This window comes from Scleropages formosus, chromosome 22 (assembly GCF_900964775.1).
Source record: "Scleropages formosus chromosome 22, fSclFor1.1, whole genome shotgun sequence".
Taxonomy (NCBI): Eukaryota; Metazoa; Chordata; class Actinopteri; order Osteoglossiformes; family Osteoglossidae; genus Scleropages; species Scleropages formosus.
This window is the reverse complement of record NC_041827.1, coordinates 3,835,392-3,851,428: the sequence shown is the minus strand read 5'-3', so window position 1 is coordinate 3,851,428 and position 16,037 is coordinate 3,835,392. Positions and strand designations below refer to the sequence as shown.

Genomic DNA, 16,037 nt, shown 5'->3' with positions numbered 1-16,037 from the left:
ACATTTGTAAGTGTGCTCATCATTAGATAACTCATTAGGTCACTTCAAGTGCAGGATGATGTTCCATTGCAGAGTTGCTTTGCCAGTTAAATGAAGTCTATCTGAAATATTAGAGATCAGTGTAAACTGAACTAATTGGCCCTTAAGTCTCCGATAGTCCCAGCTGTGTGGGAGCATCAGAGCATTAGAGGCTAATAATGATACAGATCTTGTCTGATAAAATGCTTATGAGAATGAAATTACTCTAATATTGTTTACTGCAACATTTCAGCATTTCTAAGCTGTATTGCTTTCATGGGTGTACTTCCTATTTGGTGTAATTACCGTGTTTTTGAAAGCCAACTCGTGGCATTACAGTTAGCCTTTAATTCATCAAATTTCCCATTTTATAGAGAATATTATCACATGACTTGCAGGTGTGAATTGCATGAGCTGCTTTCCGACGGCTGGGTAATTTTTTTTACCCACCAAAGCCAGATGATGTTATCTGTCCACATAATGCATGGTATCAATAAACTGACTGCTAAGACACTGAACACTGAGAAAGTAGGCCTTAGAGGGCATGTTTGCCTACCTTGAACTTAGATTGTTCACCATCCTTTTCAGGGCAGGAGAACACACCTGGTTGGCTGAGTGCTGATGATGATGGGAAGACAAAGGCCCCATTTTGGTGTCCACTATTTGCTTGTCACATGCCGGTTTTTGCAATCAAAGCCCAGGATCGGAAGGTGAGTGACAGCACACCGGTCCTTATTTGTGCACTTCAGTGACTCCATGACGGAAGTAGTGATCATTTTTAAATTTTTGACTTTTAATGTAGGAGTGAGACCTCTCATTTGCCATTTTCCTGCTTTCAGACCGAAAGCAGCAAAAGCCAGCCTTTATTATTCCCCAGTCAATAACAAGCAGCCACTTCCAACCATGAATGGAAACAGAGTTTGTTTTGTAGTGACATTTTCAGCAGCAAGACACAGGCCTGTCAGATCAGCTGCTTTACAGCAGGGAGAAGTGGGCCATGTTGGCTTGTGACCACTGCATCTGCAGGAAGACCTCACTTGCATGGTGAGCCAGCGGTGCAGCATTAAATGGTGACACTGGATCCTCACAGACTCACCATCCGGGAAGAAGCAGCAATCGATATGGCCTTTTAGGAGATGGGAGGTGCTCGTAGATCAAACAGTAAGCTCAGGTGAGAGACAGGCTAAAAGGTTTTAGGGAGTCAGTCGAAAAGGTACAAAATCAATTTGTGCCGTCTGGAAGTCGCTCTTTCTGGCTCCATCTGCTATGGTAACACAGTTATGGGAGTCACGGAGGGCCTGTGGGTGGGGGGTGCCAATTTACCGTGGCCAGAAGAGGAGGGCGTTATAAAGTGATCATGCAATTACTTTAATGACCGAAGGACACACGAGTATAAATCAATGTTCCCACAATGGGTTGGGCGGCATGAGCTGATAGACGAGAAGTGTGGTGGTGTGGGTCGTGGTTAATGCAGCTCTTTAGCTGAGAAGTTGTGGCTTGTCCACATCAGGACACGGAGCTCTTCACTTGCCTCCATGTCCTGCTCAGGTTGCTCTTCATTCACCCCTGTTTCCTGCTTCAGCACCCTCAGCTTGACCAGTCCAGCTCTGCTCTCCCTGAGCTCAGATGGTGGTGATCCAAAGGTCATGGTCTCATTTGGTTTCCATTGGTGCCTGGAAAAAATGGGGCTGAGGAGTGCTGAACCAATAAATTTCACTGGATGCTGAAGATACAAGTCCTTCGCTTTGCACTGCTGAAGCCCAGTGAAGCCCTACTTTTAAAAATTTTCATTGCCTTGAAAGAGGGTTTATTCTGAAGCAATTTACATAACTTAAGGGTACTATAGTGCTTACAGTTATTTCTTTGATATCTAAAGACCAGTCTATGAACTCTCATTTTAGCTGTAGTACTGCTGGTCACGGTATTTGCCCTGAATGACTGCTGTAAAAATTACCCAGCTGTCTGAATGGGTAAATCATTGTAAGTAGCTAAGTATACAAACCTAGCGTTTGAGTGGCAACAGACAAATGTGTCAGCTAAATAATGGTTATTAATAACTGAAAATTTTACACTTTCTGAAGACTTCATAGTTAATCAAGCACCTTTCTTATGGATAAAATAATAGGCCCTTCCTGAGATATTAAGCAGCAGCCTCTTGCCAGCAAGACCAGTTCCTTATCCGATAGTTTACACTCGAGAGAAAGGTTGACTGTTGAACAATTTGGTTGACAGCAAACCACTGGCTGTGGCCATTATCTGTAGTCAGCTTACTCTGTGTGTATGTGAGTGACTGCGCCTACACACTTTCTCTCACATGTCTATTTATGTGCCAGCCTGTGGGGCGGGGGGGGGGGGGGGGGGGGGGGTGAGAGAAGAGAAACGGGGTTTATAGAGTGGAGTGGAGCTGAACGAGCCTGGGGGGGGAGACGCTGGAGATCGGGGCAGGCAGGCGTTAGAGCAAATGAATCAAATTCCTCGGCCCACGATTAAGAGCTTAGTGCCATCCTGGGCCTCCCCTGGCCCCATGCTGTGCCTGATGCTGCCTGACGCTACTGGGAATCACAAGCCAATCGCGGAATGCGAAATTTTCCCGGCATCTCTGTCTCTGACTCTGGGAGCCTGGCTTGGAATAAGACTTGCCGCAAAGGGAAGAAAGGCACAGCAGGATTAAGTGGGATGCATCCGGAGACGCCTGAAGACGAGGCGTTTCTTGGCGGCAAAGGTCATCTGCAGGTTACTCTGTTGGTTCCCACTAAAGTTCTTTCTGAAGCTGAAGCGCGAACTCTTGGTTTGGCTGCCTCTGGGATGGATCTGAGAAGAATCAGCAAAGTGATCAAAAGCACAGCGAAAACGCATACCTAGGAAAGAAAGACACTAGAGGAATCACACTTTTGTAATAGCTGACACAAAGATACACAAGAGGAACAAAAAAGATTTGTGATGTCTGGTATGCAGGTTGCGTAAGGTGGAAGTAGGTAAGGTTAAATTTTTAGGTGAAGTTTCTCATTAGTTTCGAGGTGTTGCTTAGCGTAACCCTTGCAGTGTTCAATGGAATGGAAGCTCTAAAGGCTATGATGACCAGAATGGCAGGAATACCGCCTATCAATGGGTGTGACAGAGCAGTACTTTTCCAGCCCTGTATCACCAAGCCAGACCACTCCTGAAGACACGAGAGGCACAGAAACCGAAAAAATACCCCCTCCCCTTACCCATCTCTAAGAGAGCGGAGAGACCCCGTGGAACGCAAGCCCGGCAAAGACTTTATTTCTTTATTTATTTTTATAAAAATATCTGAATACGTTCCCCATTCCCTTTGTAATGCATTAAAAGGAAAAATAGATCCCTCACGTTCAAGAGAGCTTTTCGTTCTGCGGGGATTCCATCTTCTGTCTTTTGAAGTGTCGGATGATGGCCTGGAACACGATCGGATTGCACAAGGGGTGGTTTTTTCCTCCTCCTTTATTTTAAGAATAAACTCTCACATCTCCGAAAGGGAGCATCTGTCTGGTGTTGTATTAATACAGCCAATTCGTTTAGAAAGGCCCGGCCAGGGTCCCTTCTCCAGCCGAGGACCATGCTGGATGGATGCTTTTAAACCACTAATGCTCAGACCTGATACCGTTTTTCCTATGATGCATGGCAGCCTGTTCTAGGCTGAAAAGCCCCCTGGAGAGACCCCTTGTGCTTCTCCGTACCACATGAAATGATGTGGCGTTGGGCCCGATGCACTTCCGAGCTGTTGTCCTACGTGCTGCCTTGTACCCCATTTCCTACCATTTATTTATTCATTCTTTTATTCATGTACTTTGCAGAAGCCGTTATTCAAAATGACATACTGTGTGTAGTTTACTCTTCTACTCATTCATTCTTAGCTGGGATATTCATGGAAGCTGTTTTGGTCAAGTGCTCTTCTCAAGAGGTACAATCTCATGGGATGTAATCCAGCAGCCTAACGGATCACAACTACAATTTCCTTAACTACTCTGCTACGCACCGTTCACTATCAGCAGCTATTCTGGACCAGATCAGGGTAACGAGGCAATAGGGATTCATACGCTGAGTAAAATGACCTCTGTTCCTGATCACACATCACTGCTCCACCACATAACACCCAAGATGTCCTTCCGATTCTTTGGATGGAGGGCCGAGAAATGAAGGCAAAGTTCCTGAGGCGAATGGCTCCAGCGAGTGTTAAGTCATCAACACAAAGCTTACCCCAGCTTTAAATCTTCTTTCGGTTCCCATTTTCCCAGAAGGATGTTTTGGCTAAAGCAGCAGATATCTCCTTCTTCCTTGTCGCCTCGGGAGCAGATACTGCAGGGTTGATTAAAAACGCTCCCCAATCCTGTTCCGGTGGACCGGCATCTCCTCTCCGCACCCCTTAGTGCTCTCCCTTTAGCACACACAAACAGTAGGGAGAGCACGCCATTCCTGCCTACCTTCTCCACAGCTGTCTTGTTGCATCCTTAGCGAGGGCAGTTGGTAGCATAGTGGCTAGAGCTGCTCCCTTTGGCCCCAGAGGTCACAAATTTATTTACCCTCTCTTGCTCCAGTAAGATCTACCCAGCTGTGTAAATAGGTCTATGTCTCTTTAGAGAAGTGCGTCAGATAAATGTAAAGGGATTTTAAGTTATATTTCAGCCTGATGCCTTCATGTGAAAAGTTTTATTAGTTGCACGAGCTGTAGTCACCACACCTTAACCTCACACACTTTAGCGGTGATTATTTCAGAGGGCGGCTGTTAATTGTGAGGGTCCTTGTTGATGAAAAGGCACTTCTCGCCCTACCTGTCACATATATTCCGGCCCTAACTGATGTCCCCAGCACTGCGGGTGGGGTGGATTACTGCCTGACTTGGGGGATGCAGGGGCACGTGTCAATCTCATTTCCATTGTAGCAGATGGGGCTCACGTCCGTCTCTGACTTGGATGCCCCTGCCTGCCTGCCTGCCTGCCTGCCCTTGATGGAAGATTGCTATCCTTACTCAAACTCTTGTACTGTGTGACTTTCCCCAGCACAGGTGATGAGCTTTGGCATCAACAACAGCCCTGAATGACCTCTTCAGACAATGAAAAAGATGAACCGCAGCACTGATGCATTCAGGCAATGAGTGTCAATCACAGCAATACCTTCACCTGAAACCTGAATATTATCTAACTATGGCAGGAGAGGGTATGTAGACGTACACCTACCTAAAAAAAATCGCAGTGATTTCCTTTAGCTGCTAACAGATCTATTTTCTGTCAACATGTGGCTTTGTTTTGCCCTCAGGACCAACACATGCCACGAAAGGGGTCAAATGTCACGCAAATGTGGTGAAACTAAAACCACTGTGGTGAAACTGAACCTACTGGGACCGGAGCTTATAATCTCAAACTCTATCCACATGTATTCCTGGGAATTTTATTGAAACTACGGCACAGCGTCAAGGTTCTGCAGCACTGCTGTATCCCATTTTGCCCAGAGTCGCAACAGCAGGGCTGTCCTGAAAATTGCAGTCATAGCCATGCCCAGTGTTGGTCCTTGTGGCAGTGAGGGCTCCTGTAACAAAAACCTCCGTCTCTGTAGATAGCAGGCTGAATTTCTGTTCCCTGCTGTGGTGGCCAGGCTATCAGACCATCAGTGAGCCACCATACTGCTCCTTTATCTTGTACAATGGAGGCATTGCTTCAGCAATGAGTCACTATACCTCTGTTCGATCTGTCCTCTCGACCAGAGGCCTCACGGGCCAGGTGATGCTGCCAGAGGAGGTTTTCTCAGAGGAACAAACCGATAATTGTGTTGCGCTGTACATGTATCTGGTATGAACCAGGTGCTTTGATACATTTTGACCGCCTATTGCCGTAATCCAAATATTGGAATACCTCAAAAGACCGAGATTCATTTTCCGCAACATTTTCAGCCAATTTTTAACAATAAATAAATAAATAAAGAAAACACACGCTGAAAAAAAGCATTGCTTTTTGAAAACCTTGGATACTGAAAGCTCTTTTCAACTACCCGATTCTGTGCGCAGGCGGGAAACAATGACAAAAACACACGCATTCCTTTTAGGAATAAGACTTGAGTAATGCGTGCTTTAACAATGGGAATATCATACTTATAATGTAATCCTATTTAGGACCATATATGGTGCACTTGGAGTTTAAAATAGAGTAGAATAGAAAACATTTGCTCCATTAATGAACACATGGTAATACCCCAGTGACAAGCCAATCCTTCTTCTGAGTGCTTGTAAAACTATCTGAAATGATATATAATCCTCCTAGTTGGTTTCTTTCTCCTCCATTTAACCTACTGCATTCTTAGGGGGAACTCTCCTCTCTAACAGCAATGATGGCTTTCTCTTTAATTAGAGGTTTCTGAAACTGTGAACTTTCCATTGTGACTATATTTAGTCCTTCATAAATCACTCACTTTTATGCCTTTGTGGGATTTTGTTGCTCCTGCGCGTCTCTGTTTTTACTCATCCCACCAGCAGAGGGCGACGGGCCCCTAGAGCTGCAGTCCTTAACGACTATTACTCGGTGCTGCGTTGTCTGGCTCGGGTCATCAGCCGGGAGGAGGGGCTCAAACCTTTGTTCTGACAGTTATGTGTTAATAACCAGAAACCATCAGCGCTTTCTGCCAGCCTTCCCCCATCTCCAACTTTGCTGTCCTGTCCAGAATCTCAAATGCCGTGAGACACTGTCCAGCCGAGCCATTTGCGTGTCCCCCCTCACTGCTCCCTGCGGTCGGCCTCCTCTCAAAGGAGTAATGCACATACAAGTTTAATGTTCAGAAGGTGAGAGGGGAGATACCACTGAAGTGAGCAGCGTCTGTGTAATCGCCGTAATTCTGTGTGTGATGGGAAGTGCTGTGCGGCAAAAATATCCCCCTGCTTCCCTCATCCCCACATCCCATTGATTTGCATTCCTCATCTCTACATTTTACGGAAGATCACACCTTCATTCCTTTTCTCTCTGCTTTCCTTCTACTATAATTAATTGGTTGCTTGCTTCCGTACCTGATCTCGTTGCATGGCGCCACTCTCTAGACACTCGGCGTACCAGAAAGGTTCTGATCTCTGTGCTGCAGCCCTGCACCACAGGACTCTGAAAACATGGCCTCCTGGACAGCCCCCCCACGCATACTGCTCTGCCATTGCTTCAAATACAATAGCAGGCCATGGCTATTGTGGGGCTGTAGCATCAACGCCTGGAATTCAAGACTACAAAAGCATATCACACTTGGTCTCGCGGTGTCAAACAGCAGAAGCCATCAAAATCATCCTTGACTTGGTTTTTATACTCAGGCAACATGCCATGGGCTCTGCAGTTTCAATGAGGCAGCTGTAAGCCCTGGCCACCATGAGGGTATTTGGTCCATAAGTGAAACCGGTGCCCACCCCTGGTAGAACAACAGTTGCCCCTCTGTGGAGAATGTTGGGTCCTTTGTTCTTTGATTCTTGTCAACTGACCAACACCAATAAAGCTCCAGCAGTCAGTGCCAGGATCTTGGATTATGTTAAGCTATATCCAGGAGAGTCGTGTATTGATATTCCCACCCCCACAGATACATGCGCTGTGCTTGAATCGGCCTGGCCTGCTCCTGTCCCTGTTGCATCTGGACTGGGCCTCCAACCAGCTCTGCCCCAGTAGGGTCCAGACAAATTTTGGCTCCTTGCTCCCCACCAGGCCAATGTTCTTGGCCAATAGATCCCTACTGGCAGCGTCATAAGGGCAGGAGCAAGCCAAGACTTTGGACCTCACAGCCACCACTCGGAATACACTGGAATAGGAAATGAACGAAGAAGACATCGGCCCACATGCAAGGCAAAAGCCCCAGTGGTGCCTTGGCAGTGAGAGTCACACTGAATGTCAACGTGGCGCCATGTTTGTCTTGGCCAATCGCTTTCAGGAACTGCAAGAAAGCCAAGTGGGTCAGAAGACATAGTCAGTTTGTTTGTTATTAATTTTTTAGTTGCTCAGCAAACACTTTGGCCTACTGTGAGTTTTGACACTGTATGCAGTATATCACAGTCTTTAAATGCTGGGAATTTATACGGAATTTTGTTACCGTTCCTTTTCCTTGCTCAAGCCGACTAAAGCGGGGACTTTTGTTACAGAATAACCTTGAAAATTTCTGATCACCATCCCTGTACCTGTTGTCATACCCTTCATCAAGGCACTAACCCTGTAATGTTCAAGTAAAAATTACCCAATGATAGAAAATTTTCAGTAGCTTTAATATACAAACCTATCATTTGGACAGAGTTGTGAGTTACACAAATATACTGTAACCAAACAATTGTAAAAAAATATATAATGAACAAATATATTTAAGAAAATATTTTGTGAATCATATGAAAGGTTGTGTCCCAGTCTGCTAACTAATGTCCACAATAAATCCAAACATTTTGATCTGGCATAAACTTGGCAGTGAAAAATTGAACTCCTACACTATGTAGTCCCCATATCCTTCCCGAGGTTTTGTCACTTGGTGTTCTCAATGTCAAAAAAATGTCCTGTCTCACAATACAATGCTGCCTTTACAGCAGGTGGTGCTTGCTTTGATCCACGATCAGAAATGCTCGCAGAGATTTTGACCGCTGGATGGTTTCCAGCCTCCAGAATCAAAACACGAAGAGCTTGTTTCAACTCCAATCCGGCCGTCTCCTCGTGTTAGATCCACCTGGGGACATCAGACAACGAATGACAAGTAAACAAAAGCAGATTCCTTTGTGAACATGCCATGTGACCCTCACAATGATGAAGAGGTGCAGAGCAGAAGGGATTGAATTTGCTGCCGGAGCCTGCAAAAGAGGGTTGCGTGACTCCTGCCATGTCTCTCCCTCTCTCTGTCTCTGTTGTACATACACATGCTCTCCCTCTATCCGTCTCACCCCCCACACCTCCTGCCCACAGTTATTGAATTCCATTGGACTGATCCACTGTGATTTTCACATCCCTCATCTCAGTGCACTCTGGACACGATGGCCTTGCCCTCATTGCCTTCTCCAGCACCTCTCCCTCAATCCTGGCTTGCCTGCCTTTCCATGTCTTTTTCAAATACGGGGAAAATGTGTGCAAAGTGACTCATTCAACTTATAATGATAACTCTACTCCTTTATACAGTAGTGCATTTGAACAACTGAAGGAATTCAAAGTAAATATCAGGTTTTAGGGTACAACATCATGCCTTCTGGGACTGCAACGGGCAACCTGTGACCCCAACTTCTGAAATTTTTGTGTTCTATAGCCCCCAATGCTCCTCTTCCACTCCAAACAATTTACAGTGTTCTGGGTTTTGCCTCCATCTCACTTCTGCTTGTGCCCTTGGGCTTTTGGCAGGTCAGGGTAAATACTGGGCCTGCCAGTCAGATACCAGTTTGTAGTCTGCTCTGGGTTTCTTCCACTGCTCAGTGCTATGCTATTGCTGGCAAGGCACCATAATGACACCATTTTTGCAGCAGATGTCTAAATTCACAATTAATTCAATCTCATGACGTTTGGGTGTCAGTACCTTTGGTGGTTTTGATGGCTGAGAAACAGATTTTAGTGAAAGGCTCTGTGACTGGCAGGTGTGTTTATTTCCCCCTTAAAGCAGGTGATTTGTATAGTATTGATAGGTTTTCCAGCACCACGACTGGCTGACCAGCAGATGAAGCCGCTTCATCTCCTGGGGTGACATAGTATACAGCATAACAGATATGGTGGCTTTCAGCTTGAATGTAGCTCCTCTTGGTGCTCAAGGAACTCTCCCATGTCATCTTCTTCATTTGGCAGTACACACTGTCCTAAAACACAGCTGGTTTTAAGGAGGGGGGGAGGGACACCAAGGTATAAAAAAGAAGCCCATCACTGTTCAACGTCTGACTGAAAGCTTCTCATTTCCTGGCATTAGTCATAGGCCGAGAAGTGTTCAGTACTCGGAGTGCACGGGACACTTACGGAGAATGTGCGGTAAATTTAGACATGCAGAAAAGCACACATGGCTGCAATTGCTCTGAAAGCACGACGTAGAGTGGCTGCACTCTGCCTGGGTCTCTATCTGGGAGCCCACTGATTGGCTATGACCGTATGTGGCGGCGAAGCCGGACTCATCCGGCCGTTGCATTGTACCAATGACACTGTTAAATAACGAGCACCACAAGACCGCATTACTCGTTTAATCTTATTGCGTGGAAAATGGAATAAATGGTAATCGTAACAGTCCTACGCAGGAGCTACAATTAGAAATACTCCTAATATCACCAGTGCCGTTGCCATTACAGGCACTTATAATAGCATAATGAATGTTAATGATAGCAGCGGTAATGCATATTACACGCCTTCAATGTTAGGAGCAGTGCACTGGGAGCTGGAGCCTGCTGTGCATGGCATGCTTTCGGCAGTGCACTTGGGTATGCTCACAAGGGTGCTGGATAATCCCTGCATAGATGCAGCATGAGTGGGTCCTGGAGGCCTCCAAAGGTGGGGTGGTGTGAGCAAACAGGCCACAGACTTTCCTATCCCTACCCCTCCCCGCCCAGCTCTTTCCATCTTATGAGATCTTCAGTTAATTTGCAGATGTTCAGATTCCTTGACTGATGTCTCCCAATGTATACCGGTGTGTATTTTTTTCCGGTAAAGTATCTTAGGAAGGGGGGCGCGGTTGGGGTTCGAGTCCCACTTGGGGTGCCTTGTGGTGGACTGGCCTCCCGTCCTGGGTGTGTTCCTCCCTCTCCAGCCTTGTGCCCTGTGTTACTGGGTTAGGGTCCGATTCGTCTCGGGACAAGCAGTTTCAGACTCTGTGTGTGTGTGTGTGTGTGTGTGTGTGTGTGTATCTTAGATTAAGAACAAAGGTACAACACAGGTGCTCCTTTTGAGATGTGTATCTGGAACCTTTTGACACAACATTTATTAACTATGATGGCCCCTGCTGACTGGAGCTCGAGGCTATTAGTGCTAGCTTGTTTTGGCTGTAGATAAATAGAAATAGGCTGAGAACAGGGAATCACTGGCTGCTGGTATAGTACAAAGTAACACATTGATTTTTATACAACAGTTTGCTCATGTCACATTAGCAATGGTCCTGGGTTTTGCTTTGCTGAAAGGTTTGTCAGTGGAATTAATCATGCATGCTTATTGGAAGCATAACATTGTTCAAATAATCTTAAACATGTAATACCATTAACTGCGCAAAAATGACATAAATAACAGGCAAGTTTTTGATATGGCATGATACTCCCTGTAGTATGGATATTATTAACCGTTATATATCTGGCCTCTTTGGCTAAGGCAACTTCCAATATTGGGTATGTGTGCTATCTATGCAGACACCAACCAACCAAGCAATGCCAGCAACTGATTGTCCCAAGTGGGGTTGCAGTGAGCCAGAGCCTAACCCAGCAACACAGGGCGCAAGGCTTAAGGGGAAGGAGACACACCCAGGACGGGATGCCAGTCCATCGCAAGGCACCCCAAGCAGGACTCAAACCCCAGACCCACCACATAGCAGGACCTGGCCAAACCTGCCCCACCACCGCACCCCCCTCCCATTCAGACACTTAGGTAGTTTTTATGCGTGTAATTCATGGTAAATATCTTGATCAAGGGTGCGACAGCAGATTGAGAGATTCAAACCCAGATTGCAAGGCAATGGTTATAACCTCTACTCTATCTGCTATCACATTGCCTACGAGCTCTCTGCCCTTCATGTTCCTTCTCAGAAGTACTAATGAAAGCAAAGCGCACTGTGCTGGTCAAATTTGGAAAGTGATCTTTGAAAGACACATTGAAATAACATGTTTTTTTTATACAACATCCACACATCCTCTTCAAGTGAATGCTTCTACAGGAGTTGTGTATGTCCGTTTGTGAAGAGACAAGACCTGGCACACACTAACAGGTTCTAGGTGATGGCTGAGAGCCTGTCCTTTACAGGAGGATTGTTTTTGTCTGCGTAAGTCTACGTTCTTCCAGTGACTCATGAGTACATCAGCTACTACAAGCAAGCCTGACCTGTAAGTGAGTACTGAGCTCCCAACGAAAGGGCTTCCATATGTGTCCAAATGTGTCCAGGGCTTCCATATGTGACCATATTATGGCTCTCATTTAATTACCAATTAAACAGGTTTTCGTGCCAAACAGGGAACTGGAGACTTTTGGGAGATAGAGCATGAGTGTGAGAGGGAGAGGGACAGTATTCATCTGCTCTGTAAAAGTGAATTATTTTAAGAAAGGGGAGCGTTGGGATGTGGGGATGGAGGTACACTTTTGCTGGACAGATGGGCTGAAATAATTATCTAGCTGTTTTTATTTCTGACTTGGTTGTATTTGCGTAGGAGGGAGGCGAGTGGTGACGTCTGGCTGGGATGTATAGTAAGGTACCTTTGACTTTTGTCTGCCGTGCAGAGGAGAAGCAGTAATTGGACCACACCCCCTACCCCCATTGAACAGCTCAGTTTGTGACAAGGGGACATTGACTCTGCTCCATGTCTAAGTCACATTTGCCGAGGAAGCAATGCGAAATGGATATTCATTTACCAGTCACTTTGGAGCCTCTATCTGAATTCACCTCCTCTTTTTGGTGACCTCTTCCTCCATGGCCAGTCTCCCGTGCCCCTGTCCGTTCCTTCCATCCTGGCCCTCTGAACTAAGACATGGAGGAAAGACCGCTCATCCCCTCACTGCACTAGCCATCCACAGCATTGTTTCTACTTTCCAGGTTGTGTCGAAGTGCACCCGTTGGCAGCATATTTGGTGTCACATGCCTCTTGCCTTCTGTTTCAAAGACAAATCCCATTCCCTATTAGTGATGAAGATCTCCCTGTATAGACAGCACCAAAGTATAAACTACACCCACAGCTATGAGCTCTTTGTTTTCTTAGTAAGGAGAGCACCGAAGCATATATCATCTACACTTTCTTTTAAAAGCTGCAGTGAGGCACAGATATACGAAAGGAATGGTGTATTTTACTCTGGACTGACAGGTTAACAGTAAGATAAGGAAGGGTGTGCTATAGGGACAGCGACGATCAAGGGGTAGTAACCTTATGTGCTCTAAAATGGCTAGACTTCATCCATGATGCACCATACATGTACTTATTATTTTATTTATTCATGAAGCTGACCCATTTCTCCAAGGTGACTGCCAATGTTATTATCTTACCCAGTTATATAGTAGGGTATTCTTACTGTATAAATTCAGGGTAAGTACCATAATAAAATATACGACAGTCGGAGCAATGATTAAACCAGGAACCTTTGGATTACAAGGCATCAGCCCTAACTACCATGCAACCTGCTGTCAATGTTATTTTTGCCTGGTCATTTGTATAATGTTATTCGACACGATTAGCTTGCCATTTGTTGCCAAGTTGTCAATCAGTTTAGAGAACTGATTGCAAATGTGAGAAAATCTACCAGATGCCAGATGGTCGAAGACTGAAAATGCCCCGTCTAGGCAAAAAGCCACAGTATGGTGGATAATGGAAAAAAAAAAAAAAAAACTATCATTAATGAATTAGAATGTTCCTTGAAACTTTTTTGTTTACTTCACTCTCTGTTGCATCACTTTGTACAGTGTCTGCAGTTCAGTGTAACAGTCTGCATAGCTTTGAGAAATTTCTCCCTGCAGTTGCCATCAACTGCACAAAATTTTTTCAAGCATACTGCATCAGAAATGCATTCCAAATCTGTGTTAATTTTCCAAAGAGCGGTTGTCTCGGAGCGAAAGTATTCTGTAGGGGAAAATGAAAAACAAATATAACAGCCACTGTATTGTTCATAATCGACAAGTGGTTTTACAGCCCCTGAAAATTAATGTAAGCCACTAGGTGATTGAGTAAATTTGCAGTGACGATTGGCTATCATCCTGTTGTAGAATGTAAGTTAGAATTATAAATATAATGCTTGCAGTTGTTCAACTCTGCAGCTCAGATGAAACTGGGAGAAAAAAAGAACCACAATAAAAATGAAAGCGGAGCAACTGATGCATGAAGATGTCTAAGTGGCTGCATGGGTTGATGGTCCTTTCTTTGTCTTTCAGCTGGAAGCGGGACTGCACAATCCAGTCCAGAGTGCTCTCCTGGGATTCTCCACAGCCAGCACTTCTCTTCCTCAGGGGTACCTCTGGGTGAGTTTACAGAGTTGCAGTACGGTAAACACACTCAGACACGGATACAGACACACATCCACTTAAAAATACGAGTAAGGAACCTGCATTTCACACTCTTCCACCCCTCTAAGATGTGCCTTCCTTACATGATCTCACACAGAATGGAAAAGTAAGTTCAACATATACGTTAGCAGATGCTTTTCTACAAAGCGATGGAGAAAAATACAGCGACTGAATTGCATCGACAGAAGAAGAGATTTGGATGCAAACACATGACTCTAGAATACAGTCAATCTGTCACAATGCATCATATGAACCAAACTTTTCACGGTCACGCTGCTCATGGTTCTGAGTTCACGTACAGCAGGGCACCCTGTGTTATTATATTATATTAATGCTGCATTCTGAACTCAGGCACTGGGCCCTGGACGGAGAGATGTTTGTATATACTGTAGTTTGCTACTTGCTCGGCACAAAAAGCAGGCTCTATCGGAATCTTAATGCGCCATGCACCGAGGGGTGGAAGAGAGAGGCAGCAGACAGAGAGAATGAGTGTGGTGACGAATGAGGTAAACAGTTGTGGCAGACGAACTGCACGGCAGTCCTTGGGAATTCTGCGCCCGGGCCTCAGCAGGTCACCCTCTTTGTTTTGCAAGTTATTTTTTCCCCCTCATCTAGTGCAGCAGGCGCTTCAACAGGTAATCTTTTAAAGAAATTGTGTGGATGATAAATCCAGTTAGAGTCACTTTCAAGGTATTAAAAAAAAAACAACTGGTAGTTTTATTCATTATTTTGAAGATTTTGGAACTGCATATTGGTCTGAATATTAAAAATTTGGGAGTAAGACTAAAAGAAGTTTAGCCATATTTACCTTTATTCATTTAGCTGACACTTTTCTCCAAAGCATCTTACAATTATTTACCATTTATACAACTGGATAATTTTACTAGAGCAATTTAGGGTAAGTACCTTGCTCAAGGGTACTACAGCTGGAGGTGGGATTCAAACCTGCAACCTGTAGGGCCAACAACAGCAGTGCTGACTACTATGCTACATGCTGTCCTGTATCACGTATTTTAATGTGACACCTAAGACAAAGTAAAACAAGGTCTGTAACGGGTCTTGTCCATATTCTGTACATCAGATTTCTGCTCAATATGCACTCAACAAAATTATTGCTCCATTATCAACTCAGCTTAAAAAAGCAAAATTTCATGCATCAATCACACTTTTTATTATGTACAAGTTTTTTTTCAAGAAAACCTCTCAAAAAGTGTTTTCAGCCGATTTTCCACAGTCCGCAGGGAATGAGAAAACAAAAAAAGCCTGGTTAAACAGTATGGAAACAGCAGAAAATTAGTCCCTGATTGATAGTATGGCAGATGATTCAGCAGGACATGAGGAAAAACTATATCTATAAATGTATGAACAGATTCCTACTATGGAAGTACATGATAGAGATTTTAGTCTGAGACCATGGCTAAGTGATCTGGTTTCTGGAGGGAGGTAAGACAACACAAGAGCAAATGGAGGTGCCACTTTGAATCAGCAACACCAGCAACTCTACATGGACCTGGATGTGGACAGTCTGTCAGTTGGGTTTTTCTGTCCTGGAGGGCCACTGCTGCCATTTTTCATGCCTGGCCAAATGTCCAAAGCTGCTTGTTCCATAACAAGGAATGATCAAAACAGAACAACAGTGTTTGCCACAGTCTAGTGCCCCCACCCCAACCCCAGCCCCTCACATTCAACCCATCCTCTCACTGTCTGCTCCAGGTTTCCATTCACTCCTCACTGCTCTTGGAATGCACAGGCAGTGGCATGCTTTGAAACAAGGGATGACACTAATCAGGTTGAAGTCAGATCAGAACACAGGGTTCTGCTGCCTGTGATCCTGTTGTTTGAATCACATTGTTTTTTCCCCTTTTTCAATCTGC

The 16,037-nt window shown here is 45.0% G+C and overlaps 1 protein-coding gene across 3 annotated transcripts in view; it reads left to right on the top strand.

Annotated features, from left to right (window-relative positions):
* The window catches only part of arhgef10la (Rho guanine nucleotide exchange factor (GEF) 10-like a), a 79,829-nt gene that overhangs the window by 44,832 nt on the left and 18,960 nt on the right, over positions 1–16,037 (top strand). For all 3 annotated transcript variants that reach the window (XM_018725869.2, XM_018725871.2, XM_018725870.2), the window contains exons 19-20: positions 607–728; positions 14,032–14,118. In XM_018725869.2, the coding sequence (XP_018581385.2) occupies positions 607–728; positions 14,032–14,118 (209 nt within the window). The remainder of the gene's footprint in view (positions 1–606; positions 729–14,031; positions 14,119–16,037) is intronic.